The 20,660-nt window shown below is 44.2% G+C and overlaps 2 protein-coding genes across 4 annotated transcripts; both read right to left on the bottom strand.

Moving 5' to 3' along the window:
- Positions 1-4,131: 4,131 nt before the first annotated feature.
- Positions 4,132-20,524, bottom strand: LOC307220481 (mas-related G-protein coupled receptor member H-like). Of its 3 annotated transcripts, none has more exons than XM_079984482.1 (3): positions 20,498-20,524; positions 6,907-7,094; positions 4,132-5,645 (listed from the first exon to the last, which is right to left on the bottom strand). In XM_079984482.1, the coding sequence occupies exon 3, from the start codon at positions 5,596-5,598 to the stop codon at positions 4,615-4,617; it is 984 nt and encodes a 327-aa protein (XP_079840608.1). In that variant the 5' UTR covers positions 5,599-5,645; positions 6,907-7,094; positions 20,498-20,524; the 3' UTR covers positions 4,132-4,614. The 3 variants fall into 3 exon arrangements, with proteins under 3 accessions (XP_079840608.1, XP_079840607.1, XP_079840609.1); XM_079984481.1 differs by lacking the exon at positions 20,498-20,524 and adding an exon at positions 7,236-7,312; XM_079984483.1 differs by lacking the exon at positions 20,498-20,524 and having other exon boundaries at positions 4,132-5,642; positions 6,907-7,184.
- Positions 10,114-12,445, bottom strand: LOC307219892 (mas-related G-protein coupled receptor member H-like). Its single transcript, XM_079983415.1, has 2 exons — positions 12,283-12,445; positions 10,114-11,347 (listed from the first exon to the last, which is right to left on the bottom strand). Exon 2 carries the CDS (start codon positions 11,301-11,303, stop codon positions 10,320-10,322), a length of 984 nt encoding a protein of 327 aa, XP_079839541.1. The 5' UTR covers positions 11,304-11,347; positions 12,283-12,445; the 3' UTR covers positions 10,114-10,319.
- Positions 20,525-20,660: the final 136 nt, after the last annotated feature.

The following is a 20,660-nucleotide window of genomic DNA, read 5'->3' as shown; positions in this document are numbered from 1 at the left end:
ACGCTTACTACGTAAAAAGTTTTATTAAGGAATAGACACAGCAGAGAGATAAACAAGATAATAATTTCTGAAATCGAGATAAAGGGAAGTCGATCAATGTCATTAAAGTTGTATGTATTTCATGTTTTGTTTGTTTGTTTGTTTTTCTGCTTCTGTTTTTTCTTTTTCATTTTGTCTTTTGTATGTTTGTGAAATATATTTATGTCAAAATTTAATAAAAAAATTTTTTAAAAAATGTTGTCCCTATTTTCAAAAAGGGGAAAAGAGAGGACCCAAATAATTACCGCCCAGTCAGTCTGACATCAATACCAGGGAAGATTCTGGAGCAGATCATTAAGCAAACAGTCTGTGAGCACCTAGAAAGGAATACTGTGATCACCAATAGTCAGCATGGATTTCTGAAAAATAAGTCATAACCTGATCTCATTTTTTGACAGAATTACAAGCCTGGTAGATGAAGGGAATGCAGTGGATGTAGTCTACCTTGATTTCAGCAAGGCATTTGACAAGGTGCCCCATGATATTCTTGTAAAGAAGCTGGTAAATTGCAGACTTGACTATGCTACCACTCAGTGGATTTGTAACTGGCTGACTGACCAAACCCAAAGGGTGCTCATCAATGGTTCCTCTTCATCCTGGAGAAGAGTGACTAGTGGGGTGTCACAGGGTTCTGTCTTGGGCCCGGTCTTATTCAACATCTTTATCAACGACTTGGATGATGGACTCAAGGGCATCCTGATCAAATTTGCAGATGACACCAAACTGGGAGGGGTGGCTAACACCCCAGAGGACAGGATCACAATTCAAAATGACCTTGACAGATTAGAGAACTGGGCCAAAACAAACAAGATGAATTTTAACAGGGAGAAATGTAAAGTATTGCACTTGGGCAAAAAAAATGAGAGGCACAAATACAAGATGGGTGACACCTGGCTTGAGAGCAGTACATGTGAAAAGGATCTAGGAGTCTTGGTTGACCACAAACTTGACATGAGTCAACAGTGTGACGCGGCAGCTAAAAAAGCCAATGCAATTCTGGGCTGCATCAATAGGAGTATAGCATCTAGATCAAGGGAAGTAATAGTGCCACTGTATTCTGCTCTGGTCAGACCTCACCTGGAGTACTGTGTCCAGTTCTGGGCACCACAGTTCAAGAAGGACACTGACAAACTGGAACGTGTCCAGAGGAGGGCAACCAAAATGGTCAAAGGCCTGGAAACGATGCCTTATGAGGAACGGCTAAGGGAGCTGGGCATGTTTAGCCTGGAGAAGAGGAGGTTAAGGTGTGATATGATAGCCATGTTCAAATATATAAAAGGATGTCACATAGAGGAGGGAGAAAGGTTGTTTTCTGCTGCTCCAGAGAAGCGGACACAGAGCAATGGTTCCAAACTACAAGAAAAAAGATTCCACCTAAACATTAGGAGGAACTTCCTGACAGTAAGAGCTGTTCGACAGTGGAATTTGCTGCCAAGGTGTGTGGTGGAGTCTCCTTCTTTGGAGGTCTTTAAGCAGAGGCTTGACAACCATATGTCAGGAGTACTCTGATGGTGTTTCCTCCTTGGCAGGGGGTTGGACTCGATGGCCCTTGTGGTCTCTTCCAACTCTATGATTCTATGATTCTATGATTCTATGCCCCTCTCAGAGCTACCCAAATCTACTGAAGTATGCCTCTTATGTAAAGGTCGTACAGTTTTGGCTACAGGAGTGTCAACTTGGTGTTACTGCACATGGGACTGATATATACGAATATGTATGACATACTGGCGGGATGCAGGTGGCGCTGTGGGTTAAAGCCTCAGCGCCTAGGGCTTGCCGATCGAAAGGTCGGCGGTTCGAATCCCTGCGGCGGGGTGCGCTCCCGCTGCTCGGTCCCAGCACCTGCCAACCTAGCAGTTCGAAAGCACCTCCGGGTGCAAGTAGATAAATAGGGACCGCTTACCAGCGGGAAGGTAAATGGCGTTTCCGTGTGCGGCTCTGGCTCGCCAGAGCAGCGATGTCACGCTGGCCACATGACCCGGAAGTGTCTCCGGACAGCGCTGGCCCCTGGCCTCTTAAGTGAGATGGGCGCACAACCCCAGAGTCTGTCAAGACTGGCCCGTACGGGCAGGGGTACCTTTACCTTTTTATGACATACTGGGCACATGTTCTTGGCAGTTAAACACCAGGGCATCATTATCTGCCGTCAGAGCTATCGTGTCAGGTGTTTCCTCTCGATGAAGATAGTTTCAATATGTCATGTGAAAAATAACTATATACAAAAGCATTCCTAAACAGCCTTCTGCAAAATGAATAAAATCACTAGTCTTGTCAACACTCCTTTGACTCCTCTCAAAGTTTTGCCTGAGAGAACCATGAACCTTGACCTTGCCTGCACATTTGCATTCCAGTGCTGGACTCAGAGTGGAGAGAGCTGGATTGAGATCACTATTTAGCAATGGCACTTAGTGAGTGCCCTTGATTCAGTCACACACTCACCCTAACCTACCTCACAGAATTGTTGTATGGATAAACTGAAAGGTGATCCATACTATGTATACCATATTTTAAGGGACATGGGTGGCGCTGTGGTCTAAACCACTGAGCCTCTTGGGCTTGCCAATCAGAAGGTCAGCGGTTTGAATCCCCATGACAGGATGAGCTCCTGTTGCTCTGTCCCAGCTCCTGCCAACCTAGCAGTTTGAAAGCATGCTGGTTCAAGTAGATAAATAGGTACAGATAAGTGGGAAGATAAATGGCATTTCCATGCACTCTGATTTTCATCACAGTGTTTCATTGCACCAGAAGTGGTTTAGTCTTGCTGGCTGCATGACCCAGAAAGCCATCTGTGGATAAATGCCGGCTCCCTCAGCCTGAAAGCGAGATGTGCACCACACCCCAGTCACCTTTGGCTGGACTTAACCATCCAGGAGTCCTTTACCTTTAAAGGTTGTGGTGCTCATCTCGCTTTACTGGCTGAGGGAGCCAGCGTACAGCTTCCGGGTCATGTGGCCAGCATGACTAAGCCGCTTCTGGCAAACCAGAGCAGCACATGGAAATGCCGTTTACCTTCCCGCTGGAGCAGATCCTATTTATCTACTTGCACTTTGATGTGCTTTCGACCTGCTAGGTGGGCGGGAGCAGGGACAGAGCAACAGGAGCTCACCCCGTTGTGGGGATTCAAACCACCGACCTTCTGATCAGCAAGTCCTAGGCTCTGTGGTTTAACCCACAGCACCACCCGCGTCCCTTCCTTTACCTTTACTTATACCATATTTAGTTGGCATAGCAGAAGTGCATACCCCTTATCCCAGGCCTCATCCTGAAGGAGAGTAGGGAGGTTTTCCTGGCATCCCCATGCCTTTGCATGCTGGTGAGGCATTCCTTATCCGGCTCCTAAAAGCTATTGCTAAATAAACGCTGCTGGCAAGAAGCTTTGGGGAAGAGGTAGGTTAAATCTTGCTCCCCTCGTGTGCACCAGTTGCATGTGAGTTGGGGGCAGGGGCAGAAAAAGCATCTGATATGTCCAGCTGCAATGGCATGACATCACCTCGGAGTTCTCTGTGTTTACTTTTAGTCAGGGTGAAGCAAGGAGTCTCATGCAAAGTGCTCTCAGTGTGTTTGATTAGTAGTGCTCTGATGTTGCCTTCCACAAATGCAGATCCATAGCTGGGGGGGGGGGAGGTTTACGCCAGGACTTTTGCCCTGGGTGAAATCTCCAAGGGGTACCATTGATGCTCCTAGCCTGCCAGTCATTTTACTGTCTGGGCTTTAGAACAGTTCTCCCTGCAGCTCTGTGTGTGTGAGACCGAGAGTGGGAATGTAGGGTGGGGAGAAGACTCTTTTCAAATCCTTTCCCTCCGCCTTCCTTTTCTCCCACCCAGATTCTGGACTTCTCTCTGTCACAGCCTCTTCCTGCTCACTAAACCCTGTTACCTCTTCTGCTTCCAATACCACCACCACCACCTCCTCCTCCTCCTCCTCTTCCTCCCAGTCTCCTCCCTCTGACCACTCATCGTTGTCCCACCACCAATCCCCTGGCTCTGAGTCTTCTTCCCTGGGGGTTTTCAGCTGGTGCCTCCCACCACTTCTCTGCCCCCACCCAGTCCATGACAGCATTTTACAACAGCAATGCAAACAAGTGTAGGCATGTTACAGCTAGATGCAAACTTGTATTAGAAATGGTGGCTTACAAAGCAATGCAAGGGTAGATTATACATACAAGATTACAGTATATCAAATATAGATGAAGGGTTTTTGTACATTCATGATTCTGGTAACTAGTTGTAAAACAGAGACATGGTTTTGATGGTATAGCATGCTTTGCTTCATAACACTACAAGACTTAGAATAATTAAGAGCTTCCGAGTTCATCTAGTTCACCCACCTGCTGAAATTCTAAACACATCCTGGAATCAATAGCCCACACTGAATGCAGGTCAAGGAAAGTACTGGTAATGGAAACCAAAATTACACAGGTATGCTTCAAAGAAACTAGGATTATAAATCTTTTGGAGCCATCAAAACTTAATCTCAGCAGTGGAATACAAATATACACTTGTTTACTTGGTAGGAGCTAGAACAACTTATAGTAACCAGAGTGGTATAGCTATAAGTTGTACTCTTTCAAAGCCATCACAAGGGACTTAAAGCACAGGTCTCCACTTCCTCTGTAGGGTTTTCTTCTTCCTTGAAAATATTTTGGAGTATGGCTTTCATGCCCTTCACATGCCCGCCTCTCTTTCGTCTCCCAAACACAAAATAGAGCAAAGGGTTAACACTGCTGTTCAGAGTGGCGCACAAGTAGCCATATTGCAATCGATGCAAAGTTGGAATATGGAAAACATAATGGCCAATGTAAAAGGCATTCAGTGGAAAAGAAAGAAAGATAAAGAAGAAAAGAGTAAGGAGGATGACTATAATGAGCTTGCCCCGCTTCTGCTGTTGTGTTTTAAAGCAGACCTTGATGAACAGGATCAATGTGGAGACAGTTATTAGTGGGAGACAAAAGAAGCCATTCTCAATGTACTGGTAGAGTCTTACGGAACCATGATACTCTTTAACAGCCAGGTAGAGAATGAAATGTGTTCCAGGGAGAAAGAAAGAAAGCACCCATATGAAGGCACACAAAACAATGGACAAACGTGGTGGTCGGTGGCATCCATACCAAACTGGGAAGAGTACAGACACACACCTGTCAATGCTGATGGCCGTCAGGAGAAACTGACCCGCGTTGTACATGAATTGGAAAATATCTTCGAAGAATTCAAACACGATGCCTTCATCCTGTTTGCGATTCTGAAGCCAGCGTATTTCTAGAATAAGGTCCACAGCAAGTAAACCAAAGTCTGCAACAGCGAGGTTCAGGATGTATGTGGTGAAGGGGGTCCTCTGAATACGGAATCCAAGCAGCCAGATGACAGTTCCATTCCCCAAGCATCCCAAAATGCAAACTATAATTATTGATACACACACTATATACATTGTTACTGTCTTGTATACAAATTCTGGATCATCATTACTGTGGCTACTGTTGGGGTAAGCGCTTGCGTTGAAGGCTGCATAATATTTCTCTCCAGCATTCAAAGGGGACAGGGATGTTGGGCTGAAGATGGCCATTGTGCTCAACCTTTGCTTTTGTGTATCGTCTGGTGTGGATAGTCCTGCTGGAAGACATGGGAAAAAAGTGGGATTAGCCTTTGCAGTTGGTCAGCAATGATAAAAAGTAACATGTTCATTGGGACACAGGTGGTGCTGTGGTCAATCAGAAGGTATGTGCTTGCCGATCAGAAGGTCGGTGGTTTGAATCCCCGCGACGGGATGAGCTCCTGTTGCTCGGTCCCTGCTCCTGCCAATCTAGCAGTTTGAAAGCACGTCAAAGTGCAAATAGATAAATAGGTACCTGTGCGCTGCTCTGGTTTGCCAGAAGTGGCTTAGTCATGCTGGCCACATGACCCAGAAACTGTAAACCGGCTCCCTCAGGCAGTAAAGTGAGATGAGCGCTGCAACCCCAGAGTTTTCTGCAACTGGACCTAACGGTCAGGGGTCCATTTACCTTTAACACGTTCATTGGAGTCAACAAAGAGACCATGTCAAGAAGGGGCCAGATTGCCAGCAGAAGCAGTGAGAGTAGGGGAAAGAAAAATAGTATTCAAGGCTGGGTAATATGCCCACAAGCTTTGGCTGGCTGGCTGGCTCACCAATTAGTAAGAATATATATATAACCCCAGTACGTGACCCGGAAGTGTCTTCGGACAGCGCTGGCCCCCGGCCTCTTAAGCGAGATGGGCGCGCAACCCCAGAGTCGGTCACGACTGGCCTGTACGGGCAGGGGTACCTTTTCCTTTTCCTTTATATAACCCCAGTAGGCTAAACTACCCAAGCTGGCTGCTTCGTGTTGTTTGTTTGTTGTTAGCAAATTCTAATGCTTCTGCTGCTGATAGTAATAATTCTTAGCAATGAGAACAGAATAAAAATATATTTAAAAAATGCAAAATGTTCTGGATTTCTTTTTCTTTTTTTAAGGATGGGAGAAGAATTAATTTGGAAAGGTTAGAAAGGAAATAAAAGCTGGACAAATGACAACACACACTTTCTAATAGACAGCATTTGCAAAAGCGTCCTGCATTTTAAAAAATTAAGACTTCACCACCTTACCTCAAGTACGGTGATTGGAGAGTTTTGGGTAAGGCGATAAGACTTTTAAGCTGGACCTGCAGATCTCAACAATTAAAACAATAATTAATTTGATTTTGAGTAAAGGCACGTAGATTTATTTTGTTTAGGATAAAGATGAAGAGGTCAAGCCAAAAGCTTTAGAGGAAATACTGGCTTTAAGAAGGGGAGTGGAGAAAAAGAATGGAAAGTGATCTCTGAGATGAGAAAATTGTGCCATCAGGAAAAGAACCTCTACAAAACATTTCCTACCTTATTCCAACCACAGATGTTTGCTCACAAGGTTTGAGATGTTCTCTGATGCCTCTAGGATATCAATTGATATCTCTTCTCTGTGTTCAAAATAAAATACTCATCCAGAAGTCAGCACACATTTTGAGCAGAGAATGTCAAATGGAAGAGTTGTTTGTTCAGCAAGTTTGGGGCAGATAACGGAAATCCTGTTAACAAGTGCAAATCCATTAGTTGGTGCCTTAGCCACGGATTGTCTTTTGCTTCCTGATACTTCAAGAATCTCCTGTGAGTGTGTGTTCCTTTATAACTTACAAGAACCTCAGGTGATATATGCACTTTATACTTACAAGTGTTTCCAGGGTCACAGCTGATAGTAAAATTTGACATTTGGATTCCGGACAATCAACTGTCAGATGAACTTTAGTACTGGACACTGCGAGATCAATAGCTCAAGTGAACTTTACTCCAGTAAACATGCAATTTCTTCTTTAGCCAATTTTTGCATGTGCCTAAGGGAGGGGGAAGTGGATTTAGAGCGAACTGTTTCTATGTCATGCCCTTTGCCAGACCCCAAGAAGACATATTGGGCAAATGCTGAGATTTGAGAAATGCTGAGATGCAGCGATCATTAGCTGAGATTCCTGCATTGCAGGGGGCTGGACCAGATGACCTTTGGGGTTCCTTTCAACTCTACAGTTCTATGATTCTATGAAATGCGCCATAACATTTTAACCACAAATTGCCAAGCTAACTCTTTTAGAAGGTTCTAGTGTGGTCGAAGGCTGAAATATATACAGAGAGACAAATGGCTGGGTTGGATAAGGTCCATTTCATTAAATGTTAGACGTAAACCTGCACAGAAGAGTTGTAGATGAGGGAACTGACTATGATTAAGAAATCCCATATCTATTAGGGCAAACAAACCCCTGCTGGGTCAATGGCAAGGCTATCTTCTTACCCCAGCCAAAGTAGGTTCTGTGCCAACCACCACCCAAAAGTCAACTATTAAGAATAAACCAGGTACTGGCTAAGGCTACTGTCTGGTGCTAGTACAAAGTCCACAAGACCTAACCAGCCATAGGTCATGGGTTTATCATGGCCTGAATAATATTTCACCAAGTCTGCTGTTCAAAATGGTCACCAGGCCAATGCCCTCAGACAGACCCTCCAAGTGTCCCTATTTTCCAGGGACAATCCTAGGTTTACAGATGACGTCCCAGTTTCTGATTTGATCCCAAAATGTCCCACTTTTCCTTAGGACATCCCTATTTCCATTAGATAAATATTGGAGGACATGGAGTTATGCAATCCCCAAGGCATGGAGATAAGTAACTATACAACCTTTAGAAGACTTCTGAAGGAAGCCTTGTATAGGAAGGGCAGTGTATTAAAAAATAATAATTAATTAATTATGTTTTATATATGTTGGAAGCTGCACTGTCAGAAGTGTGGGGCATTATTATTATTATTATTATTAGTGCTTTTTTCTTAAAAAATGTTTAGGGGTGCTCTCATTTTGATTCAATGAAATCACCATTTTACAGTTCAAATCAAGAAAAATGAATACAGTAAATGGACAAAAGTACAAAGATTCACAAAATGTTTAGGGGTATGCATCCCCCTGATTATTATTATTGAATCGAACGTTCCTATTTTCATCAATGAAATGTTCAAGGGCAAGCTCAGTGTGCTGAAGCCAGGCCTGCTCTAAAATGGCTGCCACTGGGCTCTATAGCCAAAGTAGGTCTAAAATATCATGGCCACCAGCAGACCTAATGGGGAAGGGCAGGTGGCTGATGCACTCACTCAAATCTGAGACAGAGATGACCGTGGAGTCCTAACCTGCAACACTCTTGGCACAAAAGGAGGCAACTGATAACCAACTGCCCACAGGAGGGTGGAGGAGGCCCAAGACAAACCAGCTACCAAGTGGTCAGCTCTGTGGCATGTGTGCTGCCTAAGTCCCACATTGTCCTTTCGACCAAGCTGCTCAGCAGCGGCTCACATGCCTGAAAGTCACAGAGCAGGAGAAGGTAGTCCAGCTCAAGGCTTGCCTATCTGCCAACTCAAAAAGTTTCCTGCCAGCTTCCCACGCTAAATGGAGCTCAAACGCCCCAAGAGACACCAGAAGTAAAAACAGAACAGTGGAGTCAGTAATTTTGAATAGCTATTTTATTAGCAAGCAGATACCTATATAAGTACAACGTCCATCAAACACCATTTAACACTCTAACTGAATAAGCTAAGAGACTGACTTGTTCTCAATAGTCTATTCATCCTAAAGATAAATTACCATATGCCAGCAGTGAGTGCACATGCAAATGGTGCTTCAGAATAGGACAGAGGAGGGTGTATGGAAACGGGGAAGGTCTGTGTGCAAGGGAGAGTTGAAAAAAGGAGGAAAGAAGAGGTTGAACATGATACTGGTGTGCTTTGCAAAGGAGGCCATGCAATAAGAAGAGGGGAAGGCTTTGTTTGTTTGCCAACCTTCATCTGAGTATCACAGGGTAGTTTAAAGTATAAAAACACAAAAAATACATAAGATAATGACACACAAAACGATACCCCCTTACAAACACAATTTAAAAGGCCATAGATTGTTTAACTAGTCAAAGGTCTGGGGAAAGAAGAATGATCCCTCCCTCTGGGGACCTGATGATTCCTGGGGAGAAGATTCCACAAGTGGGGAGCCGTCACAGAAAAGGTTCGTTTTCATGTTGCCACTCTCTGGACTGCTCAAGGGGGCGGCAAACAAAGAAGGACCTGATTATGATTTCAGGGTCCCGGTTGGTTCATATGGGGAGAGGTGGTCCTTGAGGTATTGCAGTTATGGGCTGTTGTTTCTTTTTTCCTTTTAAATCCTGTATCTGGATGCTGCTATAGAGGCCCTCAACCTCTTATTTATGTTCCTCTATGTGCACTCTATGAGCAGGATGGAGCACATCCTAAGAGTTCCTCTTCTTCTCTCCAGCTTCTCTCAAATTTCCTCTTCCTGCATTCGGCACAGAAATGGGTTGATCTCTGTGAAATGGAGACTGGGGGGGGGGAGGAAGACGGTGGAGGGGAGAGGGGTGAATGTGAAAACTGGGGTGCTAAGGGGCTTACAACAAAGCAGGGAGGAGGATGCATGGGGATGAGGTTGAGGTTGAGAGCAGGGGCATGGAAAGGATGGAGAATAGGAGGGGGAGATGTGTGAAAGAAGGAGGTGCACCTCTACTTATCTCCCCCCTGCCCCTTTCCTCGGTTCCTCTCTCAGCTGGTTTCATGGTATAGCCCCAATTCCTGCAGAGTAGGTGGGAACCATCTTGAAGAGGCAAGCTCAATGTAGGTCACTGCAAATCATCCCATATTCTTTGAAGAAACGGAAGGTGAATCTTGAGCACAGGGGGTAAGAATGTGTGATTGTGCAATTGATAAATCTTTTGGAGCCATCATAACTTAGTTTCTGCAGAGGGTGCCATTTCATCTGGATGGCTTTCTTCCTCTTTGAAAACATTCTGAAGTATGACTTTCATGCTCCTCCTAGGTTTGCCTCTCTTTGGTCTCCCAACCAGGAAGTAGATCAAAGGGTTAACGCTGCTGTTCAAAGTGGCGCACAAGTAGCCATATTGTATGCGATGCAAAGTTGGCGACTCAAAAATATAATGGCTTATGTAAAAGGCATTCATTGGGAAAGAAAAAGAAAGAAAGAAGAAGAGTGTAAGCAGGATGACCGTGATCAGCTTTCTCCGCCTTATCCATTGTGTTTTAAAGCAGAACTTGATAAAAAGGATCGAAGTGGAGAAAGTCATGAGTGGGAGGCAAATGAAGCCGTTCACAATATACTGGTAGCGCCTTATATACTTGTGTTCCTTCTTAGCAGTCAGGAAGAGAATGAAGTGAATTCCAGGGAAAATGAAAGAAAATATCCATATCAAGGCACACAAAATGGTAGACAAATGTGGCGGCCGGTGGCATCGATACCAAAGGGGGAACAGGATACAAACACACCTGTCGATGCTGATGGCTGTCAGCAGAAACTGACCAGTGTTGTACATGGATTGGAAAATATCTTCGAAGAATTCAAACACGATGCCTTCATCCTGTTTACGGTTTTGAAGATAGCGTATTTCTAAAATAAAGTCAACAGCGAGTATACCAAAGTCCGCAATGGCGAGGTTCAGGATGTATGTGGTGAAGGGGGTCCTCTGAATACGGAATCCAAGCAGCCAGATGACAGTTCCATTCCCCAAGCATCCCAAAATGCAAACTATAATAATTGATACACACACTATATACATTGTTACTGTCCTATATATAAATTCTGGGTCATCATTACTGTGGCTGTTGTTGGAAAAAACACTTGCATTGGATGTTCCATAATATTTCTCTCCAGCATCCAAAGGGTACCAGAGCGTTGGGCTGAAACTTGCCATTGTGTTCAGCTTTGGCTTTTGTGTTCTGTCTGGTGTAGAGATTACTGCTGGGAGAAATGTGAGAAAAGGTCACGTTAGCCTTTTGCTAACAAGGTGAACAAACCTTTTCAGTCTAGTCTTTCTTGCTTCAGTCTGAGAAACCACTGCTAAGGTGAAATGCTTCTTATTATACCCTCTTCAAAGTTGCATTTTCAGAAAGACACATACAGACAATACAGTTATCCTACCACTTTCCATTGTTTCATTTTTCTACCCCATTGATTGCAGAGGACATAAAGCTATCCCAGTTTGGACTTGCTGGCCTACCTTGAATGTGGCCAGCCAGGGCAGTAAAGGAGGCAAGATAGGTGAATGAATGGAAGGTTCTGAAACAGAAACCATGCAGTGATAGGCGACAGTTTCACTCTTGCTGTCAATGTCTCCTTTCAAATAGTAAAATTTAGTTTTCTTTTCTCCCTCTTAAAAAGTGTGTGTGTTGTTTTTGCTTGTTTGCATTTCATAATATTCTGGTTCTAGTAGAGTTCAGTTTTTTCCTCTGTAAGCAGTGAATTTTCTCCCTTTAATAGTATCCTAGTTCTATACTTGTAACCCGAAAGCCAGCTCTTTTTTTGCACTTAATCAACTGCACAAAGCTGAACTGGAATGGGAGTGCCCATCCATCTCAAGACTGTCCCATCCAAAAATACCCAGAAGCAGCAATATCACTGGGGAAAACATGGGGACTGCAAGGGTGACAGTCACCATCCTGCTGTGACTTTGATCCATGGGGAAATATCAGAGGAACACACTGTTTAAATGACGACAGCAGAGAAGGCAATTTGGAAAGGAAGAGATGAATATGAGCAAAGGCAGTTGGAAATAATTTCCCTACATTCTGGATGGAGGTGAAGAGGTTAAGCCCAAAGCTTTTGTCTTTAAGGTGGGGTGTGGAGGAAGGGAGAATGTAATGTGGCCTCAAAGAAGAGGAAGAACGCCCTACCTTAATTCCAATCACAGATGTTTGCTCTCTTAGAATTCTAAGGTCTGAGCCAGTATTTCTTCTCCGTTTTTCAAAACAAGTTGCGGATCCAGATGTCAGCACTCAGCACTGAGCAAAAAACATCAGATAGACTATCATGTTGGTTCAGCAAGGGTGGGGCAGGTAATTGATATCCTGTTAAAATGTGCAAATCCATTAGCTGGTGTTTCAAAAAAAAAAAAAGGGCGAGGTTAGCTGGTGTTTCAAAAAAAAAAAAAAAAAAAAGGCGAGGTTAAGGTTAACTTTCTTTCCCGGGATGCATCACCAATCCCCTGTGTGCGCTTCAAATTGTTTTGGTTGTAACATAGCAAAGCCTCAGAAGATATTTGCAGCTTGTACTTGCAGATCATAGAATCATAGAATGGGACCGAGCAGCGGGAGCGCACCCCGCCGCAGGGATTCGAACCGCCGACCTTTCGATCGGCAAGCCCTAGGCGCTGAGGCTTTAACCCACAGCGCCACCTGCGTCCCGCCAGTATGTCATACATATTCGTATATATCAGTCCCATGTGCAGTAACACCAAGTTGATACTCCTGTAGCCAAAACTGTACGACCTTTACATAAGAGGCATACTTCAGTAGATTTGGGTAGCTCTGAGAGGGGCATAGAATCATAGAATCATAGAATCATAGAGTTGGAAGAGACCACAAGGGCCATCGAGTCCAACCCCCTGCCAAGGAGGAAACACCATCAGAGTACTCCTGACATATGGTTGTCAAGCCTCTGCTTAAAGACCTCCAAAGAAGGAGACTCCACCACACACCTTGGCAGCAAATTCCACTGTCGAACAGCTCTTACTGTCAGGAAGTTCTTCCTAATGTTTAGGTGGAATCTTTTTTCTTGTAATTTGGAACCATTGCTCCGTGTCCGCTTCTCTGGAGCAGCAGAAAACAACCTTTCTCCCTCCTCTATGTGACATCCTTTTATATATTTGATCATGGCTATCATATCACCCCTTAACCTCCTCTTCTCCAGGCTAAACATGCCCAGCTCCCTTAGCCGTTCCTCATAAGGCATCGTTTCTAGGCCTTTGACCATTTTGGTTGCCCTCCTCTGGACACGTTCCAGTTTGTCAGTCTCCTTCTTGAACTGTGGTGCCCAGAACTGGACACAGTACTCCAGGTGAGGTCTGACCAGAGCAGAATACAGTGGCACTATTACTTCCCTTGATCTAGATGCTATACTCCTATTGATGCAGCCCAGACTTGCATTGGCTTTTTTAGCTGCCGCGTCACACTGTTGGCTCATGTCAAGTTTGTGGTCAACCAAGACTCCTAGATCCTTTTCACATGTACTGCTCTCAAGCCAGGTGTCACCCATCTTGTATTTGTGCCTCTCATTACATTTCTCCCTGTTAAAATTCATCTTGTTTGTTTTGACCCAGTTCTCTAATCTGTCAAGGTCATTTTGAAGTGTGATCCTGTCCTCTGGGGTGTTAGCCACCCCTCCCAGTTTGGTGTCATCTGCAAATTTGATCAGGATGCCCTTGAGTCCATCATCCAAGTCGTTGATAAAGATGTTGAATAAGACTGGGCCCAAGACAGAACCCTGTGGCACCCCACTAGTCACTCTTCTCCAGGATGAAGAGGAACCATTGATGAGCACCCTTTGGCTTCGGTCAGTCAGCCAGTTACAAATCCACTGAGTGGTAGCATAGTCAAGACCGCATTTTACCAGCTTCTTTACAAGAATATCATGGGGCACCTTGTCAAATGCCTTGCTGAAATCAAGGTAGGCTACATCCACTGCGTTCCCTTCATCTACCAGGCTTGTAATTCTGTCAAAAAACGAGATCAGGTTAGTCTGACATGACTTATTTTTCAGAAATCCATGCTAACTATTGGTGATCACAGTATTCCTTTCTAGGTGCTCACAGACTGTTTGCTTAATGATCCGCTCCAGAATCTTCCCTGGTATTGATGTCAGACTGACTGGGCGGTAATTATTTGGGTCCTCTCTTTTCCCCTTTTTGAAAATAGGGACAACATTTGCCCTCCTCCAGTCTGCCGGGACTTCGCCTGTTCTCCAGGAATTCTCAAAGATGACTGCCAGTGGTTCTGAGATCACATCTGCCAGTTCTTTTAATACTCTTGGATGCAGTTCATCTGGCCCTGGAGACTTGAATACATCTAAACTAGCCAAGTATTCTTGTACTATCTCCTTAGTTATTCTGGGCTGTGTTTCCTCTGCTGAATCATTTGCTCCAAATTCTTCAGGTCGGGCATTGTTTTCTTTATCGGAGAAGACTGAGGCAAAGAAGGCATTGAGGAGTTCAGCCCTCTCTGTGTCCCCTGTTTGCATTTCACCATCTTCTCCTCTGAGTGACCCCACTGTTTCTTTGTTCTTCCTTTTGCTACGAACATACCCATAAAAGCCTTTTTTGTTGCTTTTAACCTCTCTAGCAAGCCTGAGTTCATTCTGTGCTTTAGCTTTTCTGACTTTGTGTCTACACGTGCTTGCTATTTGTTTGAACTCCTCTTTGGTGGTTTCCCCCCTTTTCCATTTTTTGTACACATCCTTTTTTAATCTTAACTCAGTTAAAAGTTCTTTAGATAGCCACCCTGGCTTCTTTAGGCACCTTCCATGTTTCCGTCTCATTGGTATTGCCTGAAGTTGTGCTTTTACTATCTCCCTCTTAACAAACTCCCAGCCATCATGAACTCCCTTTCCTTTTAGTATTACTGTCCATGGGATCTCACCCAGCACTTCCCTAAGTTTTATGAAGTCGGCTTTCTTAAAGTCAAGAAATTGAGTCCTAGTATGCTTGGCTGCTCCTTTCCGCTGTATAGTAAACTTCAGAAGAGCATGATCACTCGCGCCTAATGATCCTTCCACTTCTACCCCACTAACCAGGTCATCAACATTGGTTAGGACCAGATCTAAAATGGCTGTTCCTCTTGTTGCTTCTCCCACTTTCTGGACAATGAAGTTGTCTGCAAGGCCAGTGAGGAATCTGTTTGACCTTATGCTCTTGGCTGAGTTTGACATCCAGCAAATATCCGGGTAATTGAAATCCCCCATTACTACTATCTCCCTTCCTTTTGCATGCTTGGCCATCTGTTCCAGGAAGGCATCATCTATGTCCTCCGTTTGGCTTGGGGATCTATAGTAAACTCCCACAATGAGGTCCCTGTTATTCATCTCTCCCTTAATTTTGACCCAAATGCTCTCACTTTGGCTTTGAGGTTCTAAATCTTGGATCTCTTCACAGGCATACACATCCCTGACATATAATACCACTCCTCCTCCTTTCTTGTCTGGTCTGTTTCTCTGAAATAGATTGTAACCCTCCATTATTACATTCCAGTCGTGGGACTTATCCCACCAGGTTTCAGTGATGCCTATTATGTCATATTTAGTTTGCTGTACCAAGAGCTCAAGCTCATCTTGTTTATTACCCATGCTTTGCGCATTAGTGTACAGACATTGAAGTCCATTAATCATTCCCCCGTGTCTCTTATTTAAGGATTTTTTCCTCCCACCACTAGGTCTGCGTGCTGTTTGCTCCATTTGGTCTATGACATTTGGATGATCATGTTCATCAATTGATAGACTCCTACCTTCAGGAGCACTGTCTTCCTCCCCCACATTAGTCAGTTTAAAGCCCTCCTGATTTTTGGCAAAAACATTCCTCCCAACCATTGTGAGGTGCAGCCCATCACTTGCCAGAAGTCCATCTTCAAGAAACTGCAGTCCGTGATCTAAGAATCCAAACCGTTCCTGTTTACACCATTTGCGAAGCCAGCTGTTCACTTCCACTATTTTTCTCTCTCTCCCTGGGCCACGTCGTTCAACTGGGAGGACAGATGAGATGACAATTTGTGCACTTAATTGCTTCAATTTCCTGCCCAGAGCCTCATAGTCTCTTTTGATCTTCTGGAGGCTGTTGCTTGCAGTGTCATTGGTTCCCACATGAACCAAGAGGAAGGGGTATTTGTCAGTGGGTTTTATGATTCCTTGTAGTCGTTCAGTTACATCTTGGATCTTAGCCCCGGGGAGACAGCACACTTCCCGAGACATCTTGTCAGGCCCACAGATCACTGCTTCTGTTCCCCTCAGTAGGGAACCCCCTATCACCACTACAATGTTTCAAGCTTAGTGGCATGTTGCATTAATAGTCAGATTCTGTACTGAATCAGAGATGATAATGGAGCTTTTCAATCTGTTGCATCTTCAGGCAGAGCTGTAAAAGGCTGTTGCCAGAAATCCGGGAGTACTCCTGTCAATCAGTGTTAACAGCACTGAACTAGAACCATAGAGTGGTAGAGTTGGAATGGATCCCAAGGCCCATGTAATCCAATCCCCTGTGATGCAGGATAAAGTGTGTTCTCCTTCATGGGGAGCACATGTTGCGGTGGGGGCTGCCAGGACACTCCAAAGTTGTGGGGCGGGCTAATTGCTCGTTGACCACTGATGTGATTGGGCTTCCCTTGTTGTTGGGATGAAGTTAATGTTGCCATTTGTTGATTGACAGCCAGAAATGCTAAAACTCCTTGCACGAGGGCTTCCTCTTTTCGCCCGTGCATCAGATTGCCCCCCCCCCATATTTAGGGTTGTTCGCTTTGACCTTGCTATCAGTGGTGTAGCGTGGGTTGTCAGCACCCGGGGCAAGGCAAGTAATTTGGGCCCCCAAACCGTGGATTTGCGCCCCCTAACCCTAACCCCCAGATGTTGCGCCCGGTGCGGCCGGGCCCCTCTGCACCCCCCACACTATGCCACTGCTTGCTATGCCTGTCATGGGGTCGTCTGCTCTTGGGGCAGGGGCCCGGTAGGAATTTTGTCCATCTGGCTGATTGGCTGGGGCCATTTGGTTTTTGCCTACTGTGTAGCAAATCATCACAACTTGTAAGGTTGTGGTTAGGCATTGGTTTATGGTTTGGTTGGTTGAGGGGCATGGATTGGCTGTGCCTGCCCCTCTAATGCTGCTGCTGCAAAGGATTCCATTAAAGGAATCAGGGGCTAACTATTGCTTGTTCACTCTGTCAAGGGGGCTCGGGCCATAGCAGTGAGCTCCTGGTTGCATTTGGGGAGGGCAGGTTCCCTGCTCTGTCGCTACCCCCAAGTGTATTCCCCTTTACTGACTTTCACAGGTGTGCGGAATGTCAGTCTGTCCCGCATGGGGAGGCAGATAGTCACAACCAATCACATTTTTTGTATTTTAATAAAGCTGTGGCCAAAATTATGCCAAAAACCTTAAACAAAAATTTCTGTGTGATGTGTGAGTTACTGGTGGCCCTGGGGACCTCGACATGCAACTAGATGGAGTAATAAGTTTAACTTAGTATAAAGCAGCTTTCCTATGTTCCCACATTCACAGACTCGCACATATACATACCTTAAGAACTGAGCTGTGGACATGATGGAAGCCAAAACAGACTGAAGGAGAGATCAGGACAAAGCAATCAAACCAGGGCTTTTCTGCAAATGCTGCTTTTGAAGAGGAGTGTAACGAAAGAGAGAGAGAGAGAGGCGGAGGCAGCACAGAGAAGGAGAAAAAAGCAGGAAGCAAAGATCTCATGCATCAGTGCTAGCCCATTGAAAATGCTGCTTTAAAAGGATTCCAAATGATACTGCAAATGCTTTCTTGCTGCCTTGTTAAAACACCAGTTCCTGATTACGCACTCACATTGCTGTAATTCTATCCCTGCAAGCAGCTGCTTTATGATCTTGCCCAATTTTATATACCCTACATCTGGGATGAAAGAAGACTGAGGGATTTCAAGCTTTAAACATCCTACTTCCAGCCAAGCATTTGATCACAGATGAGGACAGGTTTGAGATATTTAGAAATTCATACAAGACTCCCCTCTCACAAGTGTGTTATGTGTGAAATGTAACGTGATCATATACTTGAGTTGGCAGAAACACACACACACACACACCATAATAACATATACTTGGTTCCTTAGAGCATGCAAAGGTTCCAGGTTCAGTCTTAGAATTTTCAGGTAGGGCTGGGAGAACACCAAGCAGTGATGGGAATGTCTTCAATTGTGTCTGTCTCCATGTTCACCCATTGTTTTGTCTAGTCCTATAGGATTATGCGGCGCACTTGGTTGACGATGTAGTAGAGTTCTATATTGGGAATCTCCCCCCCCCCCATGCCAACAAAACTCACTGCAGTCAGCTGTAGGCAAGCAACCATGCTCTGGGCTCCCCACAACTTCTCTCACTGCCAACAAAAACTAATAAATGAATGGGGGGGAAACCTGCCCACACGACGGTGACACAAACCTCACACATACATTATGTCAAAGAATGAAAGCTTTCTCCCCCCCCTTCTCTCCCCCCCCCCCATGCCCCTCTTCTCTCCCATCTTCATACGGCCTATAACATTAGTGTCTCCCATTGAATATAACTGATCTGTAGAAAGGACTCTATGAACTGAAAGCAGAGGTGCCACATGTATTTTTGTTAGCCAAAAAAATCTTAATAAAAGCAATTTTTAAAAATCTGGGCAAGCCACTAACAGTCAGTATAGACAATATTGAACAAGATGGACCAGTCATCTGACTAAGTTTTGTTGCTGTCTGCTTTCACCACCCACAGAAGTTCAGGGGCTGAGTGCAAGGAGAGATAACTTCTGTGTTGCACACACTAAGTTGTGATATTCCCTCCCTACACAGATGCATGTGGTACCTTCATTATGCACATTTTACCATGTACAGATCCTGCACCTCTTTATCCTGGCCTTTGACACCTGAAAGTCTGGTGTCAGGTGCTTTTAACATGCTTTATTAATAGTGCTCTACCACAAATGCTTTCAGTGAAAAGTCTGTTTGATCCAGATGAATACATTTATGCAGTACTGATATTAATATAAAAAAATTCCTTCCAGTAGCACCTTAAAGACCAACTAAGTCAGTTCTTGGTATGAGCTTTCGTGTGCATGCACACTTCTTCAGATACACTGAAACAGAAGTTTCCAGACCCTTCTATATAGTGAGAAGGTGGGGAGGGGTATTACTCAGAAGGGTGGTGGGAATGGGTGATTGGCAGATAGCTGTGATGAGCCTGTTGACGACTCTTAACGACTGCAATAGGTCTTACTGGAAAAAGCAAGGGGTGAAAAGGTGAAAAATGGCTTTGTCATGTATAATGAGATAAGAATCCAAGGTTTTTGTTCAGACCAGGTCTCTCCATGATCTCTCCAGGTCTCCACATGGAGAGACCTGGTCTGAACAAAGACCTTGGATTCTTATCTCATTATACATGACAAAGCCATTTTTCACCTTTTCAGGTCTCCACATGGAGAGACCTGGTCTGAACAAAGACCTTGGATTCTTATCTCATTATACATGACAAAGCCATTTTTCACCTTTTCAGGTCTCCACATGGAAAGACCTGGTCTGAACAAAGACCTTGGATTCTTATCTCATTATACATGACAAAGCCATTTTTCACCTTTTCACCCCTTGTTTTTTCCAGTAAGACCTATTGCAGTCGTTAAGAGTCGTCAACAGGCTCATCATAGCTATCTGCCAATCACCCATTCCCACCACCCTTCTGAGTAATACCCCTCCCCACCTTCTCACTATATAGAAGGGTCTGGAAACTTCTGTTTCAGTGTATCTGAAGAAGTGTGCATGCACACGAAAGCTCATACCAAGAACTGACTTAGTTGGTCTTTAAGGTGCTACTGGAAGGAATTTTTTTGTTTTGACTATGGCAGACCAACACGGCTACCTATCTGTAACTGATATTAATATAAACATTTGAAATCATTAATCAAGAAACAGACGGGTCTACAGGATGACACTCAAGTTGGATCTATTGCTTTTACAGTACTTTGTTCTTCGATTCAGGACGTTTACCTTTCTCTAAACTCTCATTCTTATCCCAACTAATTGTTGCATTAAAACAATAATATCATAATAAGACAATCTCTTTCATGCATGAATCATATAATTCACATTACATCATGAATCATATTACAGGATCTCCAGATAGCCATTCTTACTGCTCTCTGGATAACCATAGTATAGAGCAAGCATCACAATCTAAAAACATCACTCAGCAGTTGAAAAAATAAAATAAGTGGACATCTCTGAAGCTCTTCAGACATATACACTCTATGGTAAATACATTTGTTTGGAAAAAAAAAAGCTGAAATAAGCATACACTATAATCAGAAGAGAAACGCAAAAGTTTCTGATTACTTTGAAGTCATCATACCAGGTTTTGCTCCTGGAACTCTAGCTCCTCTGTATCTTCCTTCTCCTTCAAAAGAATCTGGAGTATGACCTATGTGTTCTGCTTAGATCAACCCCTTTTCTTTCTTCCAAACAGGAAACACATCAGTGGATGAAATATGATATTTAGACAGCTGCATAAGAAC

This window comes from Podarcis cretensis (genome assembly GCF_951804945.1).
Source record: "Podarcis cretensis genome assembly, chromosome: 7".
Classification (NCBI taxonomy): Eukaryota; Metazoa; Chordata; class Lepidosauria; order Squamata; family Lacertidae; genus Podarcis; species Podarcis cretensis.
Note: the sequence above shows the minus strand (reverse complement) of the source record. Positions and strands in the feature narration are given on the sequence as shown.